Source organism: Monodelphis domestica, chromosome 3 (assembly GCF_027887165.1).
Source record: "Monodelphis domestica isolate mMonDom1 chromosome 3, mMonDom1.pri, whole genome shotgun sequence".
NCBI lineage: Eukaryota > Metazoa > Chordata > Mammalia > Didelphimorphia > Didelphidae > Monodelphis > Monodelphis domestica.
Window position 1 is genome coordinate 233,669,178 of NC_077229.1, and position 19,910 is coordinate 233,689,087.

The 19,910-nt window shown below is 35.4% G+C and overlaps 1 protein-coding gene across 2 annotated transcripts in view; it reads right to left on the reverse strand.

Moving 5' to 3' along the window:
- Positions 1-19,910, reverse strand: part of CNDP1 (carnosine dipeptidase 1) — a 94,857-nt gene that overhangs the window by 30,079 nt on the left and 44,868 nt on the right. For both annotated transcript variants that reach the window (XM_056823577.1, XM_056823578.1), the window contains exons 2-5: positions 13,990-14,118; positions 11,870-12,019; positions 9,825-9,987; positions 4,400-4,488 (exon numbers count right to left, since the gene is read on the reverse strand). In XM_056823577.1, the coding sequence (XP_056679555.1) occupies positions 4,400-4,488; positions 9,825-9,987; positions 11,870-12,019; positions 13,990-14,118 (531 nt within the window). The remainder of the gene's footprint in view (positions 1-4,399; positions 4,489-9,824; positions 9,988-11,869; positions 12,020-13,989; positions 14,119-19,910) is intronic.

The following is a 19,910-nucleotide window of genomic DNA, read 5'->3' on the forward strand; positions in this document are numbered from 1 at the left end:
GAAGAATGCTTTCTACATTTTACATGTTTTCCCCCTTTTCACCTTTGATCTCTTGGCATCTTTATAACTTATAACTTCAGGTCTTTATGAGCTTCATGAGGAAATAATAAGGTTCAAGCCCTTTCCCAGAGCAGAAAGTGTTGGGCTAATATAAATGTAGACAGAGAAACAGAAGGCAAGTATAAGTTTAGTATAGGAGAATCACACTAATTAGTACTAATGATGAGAAGAAATAGCGTAGATTAGTGAATTTTTAAAAAAAGGAAAAATGAGGGTTGTATCAGAAAATAAGTTAACTTTATTCATTTAGTTAGAGAAGGGCAATGTAGCTAAAATGAATTACAAAACTGTCTCCCATTGTATTTCCATATGTTTCAGCAAATCTTTTGAAAGTACTGAAATCTTAATGATATGAGAGCTCACTGTAGCAGCACTTGCTCAATAAGTAATTGCTGGAAATCGTTGGCACTCACCAAGCTTTTTTTGGCAATCAAGGTTTGTGAGATGTGAGAATTCACAGGGCTTTTTACATGAAAGCATTTTTTTTTTTGCCATAGGATATTTTTTCTGGTTTTTTTTTTTAATGATTTTTCTTTAATGATTTACAATGTGGGCTGGCATCAATGAAGTTCAGATATTTTTAAATGTTCATAGTTAGTACTTTTTAGGTTTTATATAAAACAATAATCCTGTCATTCAAAAAGGACAAAATGCCAGACATTCTAGACCAGACTAGATCTACAGGTATAAGTATTCATGGTTGTTGAACAAGTTTATTGTGATTTGAATATGGGTCCAGTGGTCAAAGGGTTGTTCTGGCCTTGGAAAACGGAATTACATGGTAGTTCTCAGGTTCACTTCAGGGATGCTAGGGCATGGGGGATCTGTGGGAGCTGAGTCCAAAGTACTGGAGAAGATAGGGAGGACATAGTCCCTCTCCCACTGTTAAGATGACCCTGAGTATTCTAATTAACTCTGGAAGAGTCCTGGCAATATTGGAACCCCTAGAAGGAATTGGAACTGCCTATGTTCTTGGGGGGCTTTTTGAGCAGGTAGAAATACTTAACCATGTAGATCTATTTTGTTAGATAATAAACTTTATAAAATATAATATTTGAGTATTGGATATTAATTTAAATCCAACACCTATGGCAACCACAGAAGTAGGATTTAGTACCCTAAATTCTCTCTGAGTAGATTAGTTTGAAAAGAAACCACATCTCCTATTGCTGATCCTGCCTCCCTCCCTAACTGCCTGGGTGGTCCTTGCTGAGCCATTGATGCTACCGATCCTCCTCCTGCTGCTAACTTCCTGGGTGATCCCAGCTGAGCTGCTGCTGCCAATTGCTGCATCTTTTAGAACACACAAGCTGGGAGTCCTTGGAGCCTCTATCCATGGAGCTGCGAAAGTATAAATCCCACTTTCCCTTACATTGCCAACACCTGAGTGCTAGCTTACTGCTTGCTTTGGAAGGCTGGGTGTGTTTCTCTTGGGCAAAAATTAGCCTCCTTAAGGGCTTTTACCTGAGGAGATGCTTCTACCCTCTTAACTCTCTGTCCATGTGACAGGGGAAGCAAACTGTTCTCTGGTGTTTTTTACTCCTGGGGGGAGGGGAAGGAAGGCTACTCTTACAAACTACAGATAGGAAGTAGAATTGCAAGCATGGCCCAGTTTCCTGCTTATCTCAAACAGCTCCTAGTTTTAAGATGTCTTTTCTTCCTACTTGCTCCTGGATGCACTGGTCCTTGGGATTAGCTTAAATAATCCTGAGATTCAGGGAAGAAATTCATCTCCCTACATTCCCTTGACATTCTGGCCTGCCCAGTCTCTACAACACATCCAATATGGAATTCCTTCACATTATGTTCAGTGTGGAATTCTCCCTCACTATGGGAGACCTCAGAGGTGTGACCAAAGTAATCTAGATGGATAATGATACTGGAAAGGGGAAAGAACTTTAAAGAGTTTGGAAGTGAAAAATTTAAACCTTTTCAGACTCCATTGTTTTATGGAAGTCTCTATATCAGAATTGGAAAAAAGGACTCTTGAATTCAGTGCTTGTATCATGTCACATATATTGCATTTGCTGATTGCTTGTTTTAAGATTTTATTTTGTTTGTTAAGTTCTGTTACACTAAGTTGCTTTAAGTTACTCTGTTTTGACAATTAGCTATATGTGCTATTACATTGTCTTTATTTGTACCTCCCCATATGACTGGACTGGAGAAAATACCATTGTAAAAGTACATTTGAGTTGTTTGTAACAAGAGGTAAGGGTCCATTTAGTAGCTGAAGTGAAGTGCTATAGCACTATTATAATCCTTACCTCCACATTTATAAAAATGTAATGGATGAGATATATAAAGACATGCCATATAAGGCTGTTTCAGTCTCATCTGGGAGGTGAGAAGGTTTTCCTAGGGGATATGGAATCTCTGGATGGCTCTCAAGAAGGGAGCCTAGTGGCTTCTAGATTTTTTTTTTTTGCCTATTTGTAACTCATCAGCTTACTCTACCCTTTCACCAGAATGATTTAGATTCTTGGTGACATTTCTGACCCAAAAGGTTTTTTTTTTTAAATTAACTGCTATACTGCTGTTTTTTTTTTAAAGCTATTTTCTTAGTGAAAATTAATGTATCCTGAATTGATCCATGTGTTGGTCAACACCCTCCTCAGGGGAGACTATAATTTTCATAAAATTCTAGTTTTTATAAAAGTTTTTCTTGTTTGAGAGTAATTTTAGGATAAGAAACTTGCTACCTCCCAGAATCCAGGAAGTGAACTGCTTGCAGAAGGCTCCATGGAGATACCTGCAGAAACCTCACACTGCACCAAAAGATCCAGAATGAGCTTTGGGATGTAGTGAAATTGGACTGTGGGGGGTTGAATGCATTTGTTTTTAATGTAGACTTTTATGCCAAAAGGGACTGCCCCTAATTGGCTTTTTGCCAATGTGCCTAGCAATCATTGGTTTTGTTCTCTTTCCCTTTTATCCTCAAATTATTGCAATATTATGTTTACATGATCCATTGGGAAAACTAGTCTCCCAGAGGATCCCAGGGGGAATTGTGTAATTAGAATCTGTTACCCTAAAAAACCTACAATTCCCAGCACCCCACTTTCTTCCTGTTATGTGCTGATGTAGACAGGATATGAATCCTGTGCAGTTCCATCTCTCTCTCTCTTGTCTTCCTGTCTCAGCTTTGGTGGAGGGGACCTTTTGAGCAGGTAGACAAATTTAGTCATGTGGTTGTATTTTGTTAGATAATAAACTTTTAAAAATATAATACTTGAAGTATTGGATATTAATTTAAATCTTATAAGTCACACTCACTATCAATTATATTATATTATTATATACTTATATATATAATATATAATTATATATATTTATAAATATAATATATAAACAGTATAAAGACATGACCTATAATTTTTGTGCCTCATTATTTTTTATCCCTTTATGAGAGATAGTATGGTACAGTAGAAGCGTGCTTTGGGTCTGTTTTCTATCAAACCCCACAATCTCTCTGGGTCTGTTTCCTCATCAGTGAATGAAAGGGTTGGATTAAATAATCTCTAAGGTCCCTTCAAATCCTAAAACTATGATGCTATGATCCCACAGATAGCAAGCAATTGAGGTCAAAGGTCTTATCTGATCTAAACTTTCTCTCCTTTAGCAGTTGACAGGATGTTTGTTGAATTTCTGACTTAATTGTCAAAGACTGAAATACTTATCCTTAAGTGGGGGAGGTCTGTGACCCACATGTGTGAAAGTGGGTGATAAATCAGTTTTAGCTGTAATTGGTCCACATAAAATGGAAGGAAGGCACAGGAAGTAACAAAAGTAATGGTCTTTAAAAGTGCCAAGAACTTCCTGTGAAAGGGTCTTGCACATTCAACTTGACCCTGGAGGAGCTCTGGCTGAGGACCTTGGACTGCTTCTATTAGAACTACCATGTGGGTGAGTGAAAAAGGCTGACTCCTTTCCCTGACTTGTTCTGGAGTTACTAGCCTACAGAGAGGCCCCATGCCTTGGAGGAGGCCTAGTGCCTAGAACCCTTGTTTTAATTTACCTCTGGGTCCCCTTTGCTGGGCCTCTTAAGCCCTGCCTGGTTTGGACCAGGCTGGAGTAAATATCCACTCTCTCTGATTTTCTTACTTTCATTTTTCTCCTTTTGTAAATAAATTACCATAAAAAATCATTTGGAATTGAGTAATAATTCCTGATGGCCACACTCTTAAATATCTTATCTGACTTTTAATATTTTAACCTCTCACATTCTGGCCCTTACTCCATAATGACTAAGTATGTTATTATTTCCATTAGGTTAATGACCATTTTCTACTCACAGTTATCCTTTAAAATTAAATACTATAGCCCATTGGTGACATACTTGGTTTAGAGCTTTGAAGGCAGCCACTGCATTAATCCAAGCTAAAACAGGTCCTTTATTGTCTGTTGTTCCCCGTCCATAAAGTTTTCCTTCAAGTGGGAAAGAAAATAAAGGTCAGAAACATTGTGTACACTTCTGTCAAGTTTAAGAAATTCTAAACAAATCTAACATGATGAATAATTATATTAACAGCACATTTGCATTTTGGCCTTGCAAATCTTGTTCTGAAGTTGCAAAGCACCATTTCATAAGCACAAATTTCATAATCACCCTATGATGTCCACTGTAAGACAAAGTACATCTCAATGGCTTAGTAACAGGTTGATCCCTTGACTATTGCTCATTGGAAAGCATCTACATAGGTGCCATTAAATGTCATTTAATTGATCTGTTCTTTTTACAATTAGGTAGAGTATGAATGAAAAATGTCCAAGTCCTTCTTCTTTTTTTTTTTTTAAACCCTTACCTTCCGTCTTGGAGTCAATACTGTGTATTGGCTCCAAGGCAGAAAAGTGATAAGGTCTAGGCAATGGGGGTCAAGTGACTTGCCCAGGGTCACACAGCTGGGAAGTGGCTGAGGCCAGATTTGAACCTAGGACCTCCTGTCTCTAGGCCTAGCTGTCAATCCACTGAGCTACCCAGCTTCCCCCTCAAGTCCTTCTTGATGGTTTGTTATACTATAATTTGTTTTTTTCTTCTCTCTTCATAAAGTGTGAATTCTGGTTTCAGTATTTTTAAGCAGGAAAAGATTTTTACCATTAAATTGAGAAATCATCTTTCTGGTGAGTTAATTCATCTAGCAACTCAAGAGCTCATAGTCCCTCTGACAAATGAAAGAAAATCAGCAGAACTAAATCAAATGATATGACAAGAGGAAAAATGGACTGAAGGTAAAACAACATTTTTATTCATTTGGTTTGCTAAAATATCACAGAAAGAAAAGTAATCAATAAAACTTATTTTATATATGTAAAGGTCTAAAAAACAAAGATTCCTTGTGGGAAGGGGATGGAACCCTATCATCTTTTGTAAGTTCTCGGGGAAAGCCAAATACTTTTCATTTTTAATGAGTCATAAAGTTTAAGAGGCAACCTGGAAGATGGAGCCTTGGATTTGGATACAGGAAGACCTGTGTTCATGTCCTGCCTCTGGTACATAGTGGCTGTATGACTGAATAAGTTGCAATTTATCAGTGCTCTGTCAGTGTTGTTCAGTTGTTTCAGTCATGTTAGACACTTTGTGACAGTTTTCTTGGTAAAGATAATGGAGTAGTTTGCCATTTCTTTTCCCAACTCATCTTACAGATGAGGAAAATAAGGCACACTTGCCCAGGGTCACACAGCAAGTAAGTATCTGAGACTGGATTTGAACTCAGTTCTTTCTGAACTCCTGGCTTACTATCCTATATACTGAACCACCTAGTTGTTCCTTGGATCGCTAGACAACTGTAAGACTCTATATTGTAGAAGTGATGTCCTAAATTGATAGAGTTGTCAGTTGGAGGTTCCCTATAATAAAGAAAAAAAAAATCCAATTCCTGTCCTTACATAAATTTAATATTAAGCATCAGTATAACTAATTAATCCTTTTTTTTTGCAATTTTGCAACTATTTGTATTTAAATAAATGAATCTCAATGCATCCAATGTTATCACTTTTCAGTCACTCCTTTTACAATTTCCACAAGGTTTCATTCATTCTTGTCCATTCTTCCTGTTCCCTTTTGTGGTCAGTGTGTTTTCTGTTCTTCTGGATCTGACATTTTTCATAATTTCCAAATGTCTTTGAGTATTTCTTTATATTCCTTATACTTTTAAATCTGAATTTTATTATAACATTCTATCACATTAATGTAACACCATTTAACTATTCCTGTATCATTCTCTCCTTCTCTTCCTCCCTTCCTCCCTTCCTCCCTTTCTCCTTTGCCCCTTTGTCCCTTTCTCCTTCCTTCCTCCCTTCTTTCTTTCTTTCTTAAAAATCCTTAATATAAAAGTTTTTTCTTTGTGCTAATATTCTAAAGATATATATTCTGAACACTAGGATTAATGGATCAAAGGGCACAATTATTTTTTGTAATTTTTATTGTGTACTGCTAGAATATTTTTCAAAAAGATTCTACTAGTTTGAAATTCCACTAACAATTAATGAGTGTACCAGTTTCTTTACAGCCCCACTAGCACTGAGTTTTAATTATTTTTGCCAATTTGAGGTGTTATCTCAAAGTTATTTCAATTCTTATTCTTTTTAATTATTTACATTTAGCATTTCAAGTGATTATTAACAATTTATGTTTCCTCTTTTAAAAATTGCTCATTTATAGCCTTTGACCATTTATATGTTTTGAATCAGACCTATGAAAGTTTTAATAGTTCCTTATATACTTTATATGTTGAGTTTTTATATGTCACTTTTGCCATAAGTATTTTTTCAATCTGTTACTTTTTTTATTATATTATTTGAGTTGTACAGAAATCTTTTGTCTTAATGCAATCAAATACATTTGTCAATCCTAATAAGTCCCCCTAATTAAAAGAAATATCTTCTCTTCACAATTCTGATAAATGCTCTTTTCTTCTATCTTTTCTCTTTGTATGCTTAAGTCTATTATCCAGCTAAAATTTAGTGTGGTATATCACATGAAATATGAGTCCAAATCCATTTTCCACTAAATTACTAAGCAATTTTTCCAAGTCCACTTATTAATAATGAACCATTTCCCCAGTTTTTGTCTGCCAGTGGTTTATCATATTTTTAGTATTTTATGTGCATTTGGTTAGATATCTGGCACTATAATGTGTTCTATTGATCTGTTTTTATATAATAACAGATAGTTTGAGGACTACTTTACATGTTTTAAAGTTTAGAAGTATATGACTAACAAAATTACTTATTTTCCTAACTTTTCTTTAATTTTATTGGCTATTTATTTTTCCATATACATTTATTATGCTTTCATCCATCTCTATAAAGAAGCACCTATTTTGAATGGTATTGCCTTAAACATGTAAGTGATTTTGAAATTATGGTCATTTTTATTATATTAATCTGATCCATCATGAACATCATTGACCTTCAATTATTTAGATATTCCCTTAATTTCAATATTATAGCTCTGTCATTGTCCATTTATAGATCATCTATTTCTAGATAGACTAATTCCCAAATATTTTTGAGTTTTGTTGTTATTACAAATTGGGCTTAATATTTGTTTTCTTTGTTTTTAGTGCTGTTAAATAAAAATTCAAATTCTTTTCCTGGGTTGATCTTGAATTCTGTGACATTGCTGAATTCATTTGTTGTTAACCATTAACTTCTTGGTTGAAATTGTTGGATTTTCTACTGATATAAATATGATATCAACAAATAATGATATTTTGAATAATTCATTTCCAATATTTTCTTCTTATTTTTGTTTAAATGACTAGAATTCCCAAAGCCATGTCAAATAAAATTAATAAAAATGGGCTGACTTGTTTTGTACCTTTTTTGGTGGGAACATTTCTGTTTTTTCATTGAATGTTATGTGAGCTTTTGGCTTAAGGTAGATACTTTTATTATGATGAGGAAAAATCCTTCTATTTCTATGTGGTTTAGTATTTTCATTATGAGCAGATGTTAGAGTTTTTTCAACAGAAATTTATTAATATAAACAAAGATTTTTGAGTGGTTTTTGTTTACGTGTTGCATTATGTGAACGTTTGTCTGATGAGCCAGACTTAAATGCCTTATATAAATCCTGTTTTGTCATGATGTATAATTTTAAAAATATATTGCTGTATTTATGATTAATATTTTGACATTTCTATGCCTATATTCATTAAGGAAATAGGTCTCTAATTTTATTTTTTATTGTTCTTTTTCCAGGTTTTTAAGTCAACACCATATTTCCCTCATAAAAGTTACATGGTAGTATCCTATCATTCTCTATATTTGTAAATAACATAATCTATGTAACATAGGGATTATTAGTCCTTGAGAATTTTGAAAGAATTGACCTGTAAATTCATCTGGGATGTGTGTTGTTGTACACTCTGGAAATTTTTCTCTAATTAGGTTTTAGAATGCCATAGCTATTTTTTATTTTGGTATCTGTGAAACCAACTGACTGACTTCTTTTGCTTCTTACTTTTTCTTTTGTAACTATTACTCCTGTTTTTTTTTCTTCTTTCAGTTATTTGCTTTTTCAGCTCTATTACATCATGGGCTTGCTATTTTTATTATTTATTGATTGAGGAGTAAGGCAGGAAACCTAAATTTTCTTCAAGCTTTGGACAATCATAGAAAATAAGGGGGTCAAGAGATACCTCTCTGATCAAGTCTGGAATTTTGGAAAGAGAGTCAGAGAGAATACTCAGTGTTCTAGTAAGGTACCAGATATCTTCCAGAGTTCTGGAACAATCTGGTTCTGAGACTCCACCTGAAAAAGGATCCAGGGACATTGGAGATTCTCTTCAGATTAGGCTGAATGTTGAGACTGGGATGCTAGAGTGGCATCCTGGTTTCTGGTGGGCTGTGCATGTATGCTGTTTTCTGCCAGCTTTATGGAGCCTGTATGTGAGTAGTAACTATTCTTGAGATGATTATGTGCCTGGCTGGCTCTCCTTAGTACATGTGGTAGAATAAAGGGTAGATAAAGGCCTCAGCAATTCATGATGTATCTCAAAAACTCAGAGAGATAATAGGTCCTAAATGACTCTACTTGGCATGCTGAAGGAGGTAGCACATCGATACCCTGAGATCTAAGTTTCTGTACAGTCTCAAGGACTCCAGGACAGCAAGATTCTGTGACTCCATAGGCAGTTGTAATAATAATAATAATAATAATAATAATAATATCTCTCCTTCTCCAGAGGCAGCATAATATAGTGGAAAGAGCATTGGAACTGAAATCAGAAGTGATGTGGATTTGAATCCAATCTCTGATAACTGTGTGACCTTAGACAATTCACTCAACCTTTCTCAGTCTATTTCTTCACTTTAAAATGTGAATAATCATACATTTCTCAATCTTATACTGTCAATTTCAAATGAAATAAATGATTTACAAACATTAAAGTGCTATACTAAATGCTGCTACTACTATCCTATGGTTTTTATACATTCATTTTTTTTCTTCTTCTTTTCAACCTTTTTTTTTAATGGAATTTGGAAGGAGTTGGACAGTATTTATAATTCTTGGAGGAGATTTAGGCAGAACTGACTCCTTTTCTATCATCTTGGGTGAAGTCTCATCAAATATTTCCAAGATATTTCAAAGTAGTTATTTTTGGGATGGTGACCAATCCACTGGGAAGAAACCAATAAGATAATGAGACTTTAATGACAATGTAACAAAATTGAAGAACACATTAAATTATATAAGTAACTAATTAGCTTTAGATGTATAATTATGCCAAAGAAACAAAAATGAGCAAAGTACTGACCATCAACTTCTATGAGGCTGAAGGGATCTGTAAGCCACCCATCCTCTTTTTTGGCAGGCTGCACATCCAAGTGACCATAAATACACACAGTGGGCTTCTTCGGGTCATTACCAAGTTCAGCCAGAAGAACAGGAGGTATTGGAAGGTTCTGCCCATTAGGTAGCTGCAAAAATATAAGTGAACATATTAAAATATTATCAGTTTGTGACAGCTAGGTAGCACAATGGACAGAACACCAAGACTGGAGTTGGGAGGATCTAGGTTCAAATCTGACCTCAGACACTCCCTAGGTGTGTCACCCTGGGCAAATAATTTAATCATGATTGTCTAGCCCTTTTGTCTTAGAATCACTCTTTTGTCTTAGAATTGATACTGAAACGAAAGGTAAGGATTTAAAAAACAACAACAACAAAACAGTATCACAGTCTTATCATATAGCTTGCTTTCTCAGGCAATAGGGGTGGGGCCAGAGGTAGGAAGAGAATTTAGAATTCCAATTTTTTTAAAGGAATGTTAAAATAAATAAATAAAAAGAAGGGAAAAAAATAGGATGTCTTCTGGAGAACCTGGAAACATAGGATTTGGCATCAGTTCATCTAAGTCTTCCTGTATTTTGCTAAAATCATTTCCTGTGTCCTTTCTTAAAGTATTTTTGTTTCATTACAACTTGTTCAGCCATTCCCCAATTGATGGACATTTCTTCAACTTCTCTTTGCCACACAAAAAGAGCTGCTATAAATATTTTTGTAAATATGGATCTATTTCCTTTTTCTTTGATCTTTTTGGAATATAGACGTAGTAGTAATGTTGCTGGGTCAAAGGGTATGTATAGTTTCATAGCACTTTAGCTGTCGTTCCAAATTATTCTCCTAAATGGCTAGATCATGAACAGTGTGTTAGTGTCTCCACTTTTCCACTTCCTTTCCTGCATTTGTCATTTTCTTTTACTGACATGTTAGTCAATCTAATAGGTGTGAGGTGGTATTAGGTAGGATTTTAAATTCTTAATTTTAAGATTAAAATCTTAAATTAAAATAGGATTTTAAATCTTACTTTTAAGATTAAAATCTTAAATTTAAATAAAATCTAGGAGAAAGTAAAATGGGAATGGACAAATATATTGAAGGAAAAATGTTATCAGATATTCTGTCATCAATGAAAATAAGCATCATCATATTTGTTAGAAATTAGATTATTTTGTTAATCTTGGAGAGTGTCTTTATTATATAGATTGGCTAATACGACAGAGAAGGAAAATTACAAATGCAGAAAGGGATGTGGGAAAATTGGTACACCAATGCATTACTGGTGGAGTGATAAATAAGACTGGGTATTCCCTTTGATTCAGAAATACCACTACTAGGTCTGTGATCCAAAGAAATCAAAGAAAAATGAAGAAGACCTATTTTTTTCTCTCAAAGCAAGATGATAATTTTATTAGCATGGCATGGCTGCCTCAGTTTAGCAAAATGCCCTGAGAGGAGACACAGTCACTTTTTATGAAATTAGAACAAAGTACAGGTAAGGAAAAGATACAGTTGGATATAGGATTGGCAGCATCATGGGGGTGAGGACAATATGATTAATTAAATAGCTGAAGAATGGGGTACAATAAGACTGGTTGGCATTTGGGAATGAGGAGCTGGCAACAATCCCCTACTTCCCTCCTGTGACTAAGAAATGTTTGTTATTTGAATCCACTTGTAAGGTTAGTGATAGTAGACCTGACTTCTTTGGATAGCAAATCAGACTTCCTTAAGGGATATTTGGTGAAGTAGAGACACTAAACCAAAAAAAAGCAAAAAGACTTCATGGTGTTCATCTGCATCCCTCAAGGATAGCGGATTTTCTTTGAAGGAAGAAGTGGAGAACTGGATTTCTTTCTTTCTTTTGAAAGGGACCGACTTGTACAAAACCAACTGCTATTTACCCTGTGCTATTGTTCTTAAATAAAAATATCAAATAATCTTAAAAAAATAAATTAGATGGACAATTGAAGATCAGAGAATTTCAATGGTTAACAGAAGGAAGATGAGGTGCATTACCTGCTGATATCCCATGTCTATTGAATCCACAGTGGCTCCTAAGTGTCGAAGCTTGTCTGCAGCTATGTCCATCATCTTGAAGATTTCTTGTCTTAAGTGAGGTAGGGGCTGAACAGAATCACTCTCAATGCCCACCCACTCCTTAAGCGACTATGAGGAAAGTCAGTGATCTAGTTAGTGTAAGAAGGGAGAAGAGGGAGGGTACAATGATACCTAGAGAAATCTGCCCCCTAAGTATTTGTGCACATATCAAATCTCTATCTACTGAATTACCTTCTTTTTCCTTTGTCTAAAAACAAGCAAACTATAATCAAAATGATATAAAGATAGAAGAACTAACAAAGTGTCAGTTATTCATGGAGTTATCCAATTAGACAGAGTATTGGCAGAAAAATGGGGGGTTTAAAAATTATTGCTATGAGATGTAAAGCTTTTATCAAGAACTTCAGGTATAGAAGGACTTTCTAAAAAGTATGTCATTTTTCTGGTCAATATAATTATTTCATGAGATCAGAATTTCAAGGGACCACCAATGGCTTCCTTTTTGATAGCATTATCAAGAACTAAGCAGGTTTATATTGCCTTTGAAATATTGACCAATGAAGAGTGAATCTTTGTTCCCTGCTGAGAATTTTAAGGATTTTGGCCAGCCTTCTTTCTTGATTTTTTTCCAGCATAGGGTCATTCTATGACCTTGTCTTTTTTCTCATCTCATCTTGGATACTACTCATTCCTGTGCTACCTTAATACATCTTGGAATGTAGTACACCAGATTTGCTTAAAATAATAAGAATTGTAAAGGGATTTTTATTTTTTGTTGTTGTTATTATTGTTAGTGATTTCATTGGTATAGGAAACTTTCTAGTGTGGAAACTCCAATCAAACTTATAGAGATAATCTGTTATTTAGTTTTAGAGAGGTCCATAGGATACTAAGAGGTTAAGTGACTTGTTCAATGGTCACATGATCCATATCAGATGAAGGCAGAACTTGAACCCAAGTGTTCTTGTTTCCAAGGACAGCCTTGTAACCAAGAGTCCAGACTGCCTTTCTTCCAATTGTCTCACATTGAAGTTTAAAGATTGAATTTCTGACTTGGTACCTTTGTTTGAAATGGCCAATCAACCCTCTGATCTTCTGTACTTTTTGATGGATATTAGGCTATAGTATATTCTTTTAATTCTATATTTTTATTTCAATGATTTTCTCACTTAAAAATGGTCTTGGACTTTTGGCCTTAATATTCTACATCTTATGTTCCATTCATGATCTTTCTAGATAAAATTGCCCGTGTTTTTGCTGACCCACTTTGAATAGAATTTAATTGTTCACCTGTGGAGCAAATTCTGTTTTATCCAAGTACTTTCTTTGACCAGGAATTCAGAGGGAAGAATTCTAGCCTGGATTTTTTTGCTGCCTTTCTGATTTCTTTGCTATCATCATTGCTGTTACCTGGTGGTATATTTTCAGGAGTAGAGAAAAGTATATTTGGACTTCAAAACTCAAGTTATGATTTCTTTCTATTAATGCCATCCTACTCAGTAAATCCTCATTAAAATTTCTAAATTACTATCAATTTAATCATCCAATGCAAAAAAAAAAATTAGGCTAAGTTTTGGGCCACTCAACTGGACAAAAATACATATTTGTGACAGTGCAAAACATGAAGTACTATAATATAGATAAACAGCAGCCCAGTGTCATAGACAAGAGCACTGGACTGAAAATTAGGAAGAACTGCATTTCAATCCTCCTTTGGACAATTATTAGCTCTGTGACCCTGGAAAAATTATTTAAGCATCCTGGGATTCAATTCCTCATCTGGATGGGATTTCGGAGATAACAGAGTCCCAGATTTGGACCTCAGAGATCATCTAGTCTAACCCTCTTGCTTTACCCATAAAAAAAAAAAAACTTAGACTCAGAAGAGAAATAATTTGTTCAAGGTCACAAAAGTGATAGAGTCATAATTTGAAAACAGGTCCTCTGATTCTAAATGACTTCTCTCTCATATCACACTGCTTTTCAAAAAGGAATCACTGACAATGCACCCTCTTCATTTGAGGACTAAATGCAAAAATTGTACATACTTTGTACATGGGCCTTTTTTTCTCCCCTACCTGAATAAATTCATTTTGATGAAGATCAATATGCTGGAAGATATTCTCTAACACTCCAGAGGAGGGAGGAGAGGAGGAGGAGAACATTCCTCCCTCAAGAAGAAGAAGCACCGTGAGGACAGAGGAGGCCTGCAAATTCAGGAGGAGAAATGTCAGTTCAAAATAAAGTCAAGAACATTTACTCAGTCCTTCACATAATTAGAACTCTTCTCCTAGTTAAAGAAACAACTGGACTAAAATGCAAGGTCATAGAATTAGAAATGTACTTTCATTATTTCACTAGAAGGTGATTTTATTTTTCAGTCAAAATCAATTCATGAAGACCATATGTGAAGGTACAGGGGACCATTGCAATGCTTTTGAGTGGTAAAAGTGTCTACCTTGATGACTAGATCATAGTTTTAAAGCTATAAGGGATAATGATGATCATTATTATAACAATAAATAATTTGCAATTTTAGTGCATCTATTATGTGCTAGGCATGGGGTTAAACACTTTACAAATATTATCTCATTTAATCCACACAACAAACCTGTGATATAATCCTTATTTTATAGTTGCAGAAACTGAGGCAAACAAAGGTTTAAGTGGCTTATTTAAAGTCACAGAGTTAGTGTCTGAGACCAGATTTGAACTCAAGTTTTCCTGACTTCAGATCCCTTAATTTATCTATTGTCCAACCTAACTATTTTTGGGGGCCACCAATTCAATCCTCTCATTTCAGAAGAACAAACTGACCTTACAGGATGGTTAAATTATTTGTCCAAGGATATGCAGAGTAAATCTCTAAAATTGGGACTTGACCCCTGATTCTTGAATCGTAGACATGTTCTTTCCCTACATCATGAAGAAATCTTTGTGGCATAGGACGATTCATTCAGTCAATATCTATTAAGTGGCTTTTAAATGCAGAAGGGGCCCAGAAAAATAAGCTGCTGCCCTCATGAAGGTTTTACTCTACCAGCTATATTTCCTTACATTTTTTCTCAAGCACAGCATTTGTGATACTATCAAACTTAAAACCTAAGGACAATCTTATAGGAAGACCCACTTTATTCCCAGGAAATAACTCCACTCTGTAGGTCTTCTCTATATTAAAAAAAAAAAGTAGGTTGGTGTTAATAATTATGTGTTTTAGAATCATAGATTCAACAAAATTTGAAATTGCTAGGAAGGAAGGAAGGAAGGAAGGAAGGAAGGAAGGAAGGAAGGAAGGAAGGAAGGAAGGAAGGAAGGAAGGAAGGAAGGAAGGAAGGAAGGAGGGAAGGAAGAAAAGAAGGGAGGGGAAAAGGGAGGAGAAGAAAGGAAGGGAAAAGGGAGGAAGAAAGGAAGAAAGGGAGGGGAAAAGGGAGGAAGGAAGGAAGGAAAGGAGGGAGGAAAGAAATCTCACAGTATGTGAATCAAACAGAACTCAGTTTTCTTGAGCCTACTCCCTACTTTTACTCATCTGGCTATCTTTCTATCTGTCTGCCTATCTATCTATCTATCTATCTATCTATCTATCTATCTATCCTTTTATTTAATTCTCTCTCTCTGTCTCTCTCTCTCTCTCTCTGTCTCTCTCTCTCTCTCTCTTTCTCTCTCTCTCTCCCCCTATAATCGAAACTTCCTTTGAAGAAAATACCTCTATTAGTACAAATAGATTTCTACCCCTTTTAGTCTAATGGAGTTACCAGGGGGCAGTAAGAAGATAAGGATTTCATCAAGGTTACACTGCCAGTATGTCAGAGGCAGGATGTAAACTTGTATCTTTCTGACTCCAATGCCAACCTCTCTTTTAGGCAATATTCCCTCTTTCACCATACTAACTGAATATACTCTAAAGATAATGATGTCTCTGATAATGTCATTAGGTCCTATTGTTTTAGTTGTTTTTCCAGCACTAATGAAGCCTTTGACCTAATACACTGACACATTCTTGTTTAGTCTTTTTTTTTGACCAATGGGATACTTTTCTTTTTTTTTTTTTAATTAAATTAAGTTTTTATTATTATACAAAATTCACTTCCATATTGGTTATTATTGTAAGGGCAAACTCATATACAAACAAAACCCCAAAATGAAATCATAAATACACTGATGTAAAAGATTATGCTTTGATACACATCCATCTGACTCCAATAGTTCTTTCTCTGGAGGTAGATAGCAGTCCCCATATAAGTCTTTCAGGATTATCAATGGAATACCTTTTCAAAATGGCAGGGCAATGTCTTTGACCATAAAACTGGATTGACTACATGGATTTGGTCACAGCAAAATGTTCCATAGACCACTAGACTATAACCTTTTCCTTATCTATACTTGTTTTCTCCCCAACTGCCAATCACAGGGTTCTGCACACCGTAGTCACTTAATAAGTGTTTATGCTATTGATGATAAACTCATTCTTTTTAGCATTTCCATTTTGTAAAATACTCATGATTTTGTTTCAGCTTTACAAAAAGGACATAGACTTGTTCCTCAACATAATGAATATGGAAATATATTTTGTATATTGCTTACCACCTCAGGAAGGGGGGAGGAAAGAGAGGGAGGGAAAGAATTTGAAGCTAAAAATGTTAGAAAAAATACCAAAAATTGCTTTTACATGTAATTAGGAAAAAAATAAAGCATATTGGAGAATAAAAGAAAAAAGCAAATAGGACATATAACTAGAAAGGGCCGTAGAGACCACCTAGTGTGACTCACTCATTTTCAGATAAAGAATTGAGTCCTAGATAGGGTAAGTGAGTTGCTTAAGATCCAACAACTGGTAACTAGAAGTAGGTCTTCTGATGCCAGGTCCAATATTCTTTACATCTATAGTACTGAGGGACTTTCAAAGATTAGCCTTTGAGTAGTTAATGCATTCCTTTTGTTCTGCTTATTCTCATTCCCCTGTAGATACCACATGTGGTGAATATAATATTAATTTAGTTTATTCATTAGTGTTAGGGATGCTGGAAAAATTTATTCTCATTATTCTAAAAGTCTTACAGCACACTGGTTAAAAAGCCCTGCCCTTTTCAACTGAGCTAAAGAATCATGTGGCCAGATCATTTCTAAAAGTAAAACAGAAAAAAGGGATCATTACCATGGTAGGAAAGGGTTATGTGACTAGGCACTTTGGTTTAATTTTCAGATATTTCAAATGAGTTTACACTTCTATGCAGTTGGGTAGGCAACTGCCACTTCTCTGTTTCATTTGCAATTTCAGGGCCAATGATGTGTTCTAAATGTATGCTAGGATATTTTCACATGCATAAGATTATAACATTGGAAATCCAACTCTTAAGGATTGATATTAATGCAGAAAATTGCAGGAGCTAAGGCAAGCTGGTAGGGGGAATGCTCAGGGTCAGAGAGGCCTTGTGGACCCCTTAAGTCCCCAAAGTTTAGGGATATGGCCTTATTCATGTGGAAAACTGGAGCTAAACATAATTTTACGTCTTTAGCTCATGTCTTTAGCTTGCTGATGTAATTGAGTCAGAGTCAGGCAAATGAGATCTGCCCAACCAACATGTCAGTGTAAGGAGTTGGGAGAAAAGAACCCAGAATATCTTCTGCCATAAAAGGCCAAAGCTTGAGGAAGACAAGCTGGTCAAATATAGCAGTTTTCTGAGTCTCTCTCTGTCTTGCCTCTTCTGTAGATACTGATTTTCTGGTTTGAAAGCAGAAGACACTGCATTCCTAGTCACTGTCTCCAGTGCCTTTCTGTCTCCTTTCAGGCTCCTTTCTGGACAGGAGGGATAGCAGGCATACTCTTTGCTTCTCTGTTCTTGCTTCTAGACTTTGCCAGTATTACTCAGTATCCTCTCCTACAATGGAGATTCACTCATCAGTCTTTAACATTCTGTCCTAATTGTCTCCCTATCTCATTTTCCCCTCTCCAATGAAGCCCTCACAAAGTTCCTAAAACAATGTTCCTTGATGTGGGACATATGGGATGAATCACAGGGGTGCAGCAAGGAAATATTAGATAAAAAAAAAGAAAGAAATTAAGCCTTACTAAGATTTAACATGAGTAGCTAGGTGGCAGAGTGGATAGAGCACCACTCTTGGAGTTAAGAAGACTCATCTCCCTAAATTCAAATCCAGTCTTAGACACTTCCTAGCTATGAGACCCTGTCACTTAACTTGATTTGCCTCAGCTCCTCATCTGTAAAATAATCTGGAGAAAGAAATGGCAAAGCATTCTGGTATCTTCCCTAAGAAAATCCTAAGTGGGGTCACGAAGAGTTGGATATGACTGAAACCACTGAACAAGAAGAATTAACATACAAACTAATAGTCATTCTTACTCAGCTGAGACACTACACATCTATACTTTCATCCAAATGTATAAAAAAAAAATCTCCTACTGTGTCATTTGTTATAATATTTGTTTCTTCAAATCTTCAGCAACATCGTTATGCATCTTGCAACAATATTTGTTAACAATGGAATGCATTTTTGTTTTTTTCCACATAATTTTCTATGAATTGTTTCAACAATTTTTAGGAAGAACAAGTGTTTCCTTAGTGGTATGTAGCTTTTTTGTCTTCTCTTTTAAATAAGAGAAGGATTCTAAACATTTTTTCATTGTGTTTAGAGAAATCCTGTTAAGTACAAGAATATGATTGTCCTTGTTGTCACCTTGTAATGTATGTATCCGATAAAGACCTATGAGAATCTTGAGAGTAGAAGGGGCAGCTCTGCCCTTTTCTTTCTAGCCTATCTTTCTATATTGGGCTCATAGAATTCAGTCCCAGCTTCTTTGTCAGTATGTTTTTAAACCACTTGTCCATTTTTGAGAGTAGTTTAAGGTAAAACTAGATGATATAAACCATAAATTCACCCACCCAAGTACATGAAAAATGTGTTTTTTAAATGTTGAAAGAGAATGAACTGATTGTTAGAACTCCATTGTCAATAACCATAATGTGGTTCTTTTGAAAGTGAAAAATTCTACTTTCCTATTCCTGGAAAATGATGCCCCCGGGGGGTGGGGGTGGTATCATAACCTGAAATAACTGCCTCAATTCTATATTATTGCTCTGGATAGAAAAGGTAGATTAGTGTAGTGGAAAGAACATTTGATTGGGAATGAGGAGAGCTAGTGTTTAAATCCTGTCTCTGCCCTTTTGTCTGTATGATCAGCATCAATAATAGTAGCTGACATTTTGTTATATGATGATTTAAATATATTATCTTAGCTGATCCTCATAATAACTATTTGAGGTAGGCATCAAGTTCTGTGCTCTTTCCACGACAATTGCCATAGTAATTCAAATATTAATAGTTATAGTTAGGTCAACATGCATTTACTAGCATCCACTTACTATGCACCAGGCATTGTGCAAAAGCTCTGAGAATGCAGGGGAGACAATGTGCAAATGCCTATGTATGAACAAGATACTTGTAGGGTAAATTGGAGATAATCTCAGAAAAAAGGAACCAGCATTAAGAAGGATCAGGGAAGACTTCTTGCAAAGGAATGAACATTATTTGAGCCTTAAAGAAAGACAAGTAAGTAGAAAGGAGAAATGAGGAGGGAGAGATTTCCAGGAATTGGGGATAGCCAATGAAAATGCAGGGGAGTGTTTGGTGGAGGTGACCCCAAAGAAGGCCAGTGTTACTGGACTTCAGAATGTGTCTTTGTATGGCAGGGTAAGGTTTAAGAAGCTTGAGAAGGTATGAGGGAATTGTTAAGAAAAAGTTTTAAAAATAAAGCAAAAGCTTGTATTCTTTGATCTTGGAAGTAATCGGGAATCATTTGATTTTACTGAAGAAAGGAGTGATGTAGTCAGATCTGAACTGGAATGGGGAGAGACTTGAGGCAGGGAGACTATAGTCTAGACAATCGTCTAGGTATAAGGTAATAAGCTTCTGCACCAGGTTGGAGGAAGTATAAGAGAAGTAAAAGAAGTGAACACAAGAGAAGAGAGATATTATGAAGGTA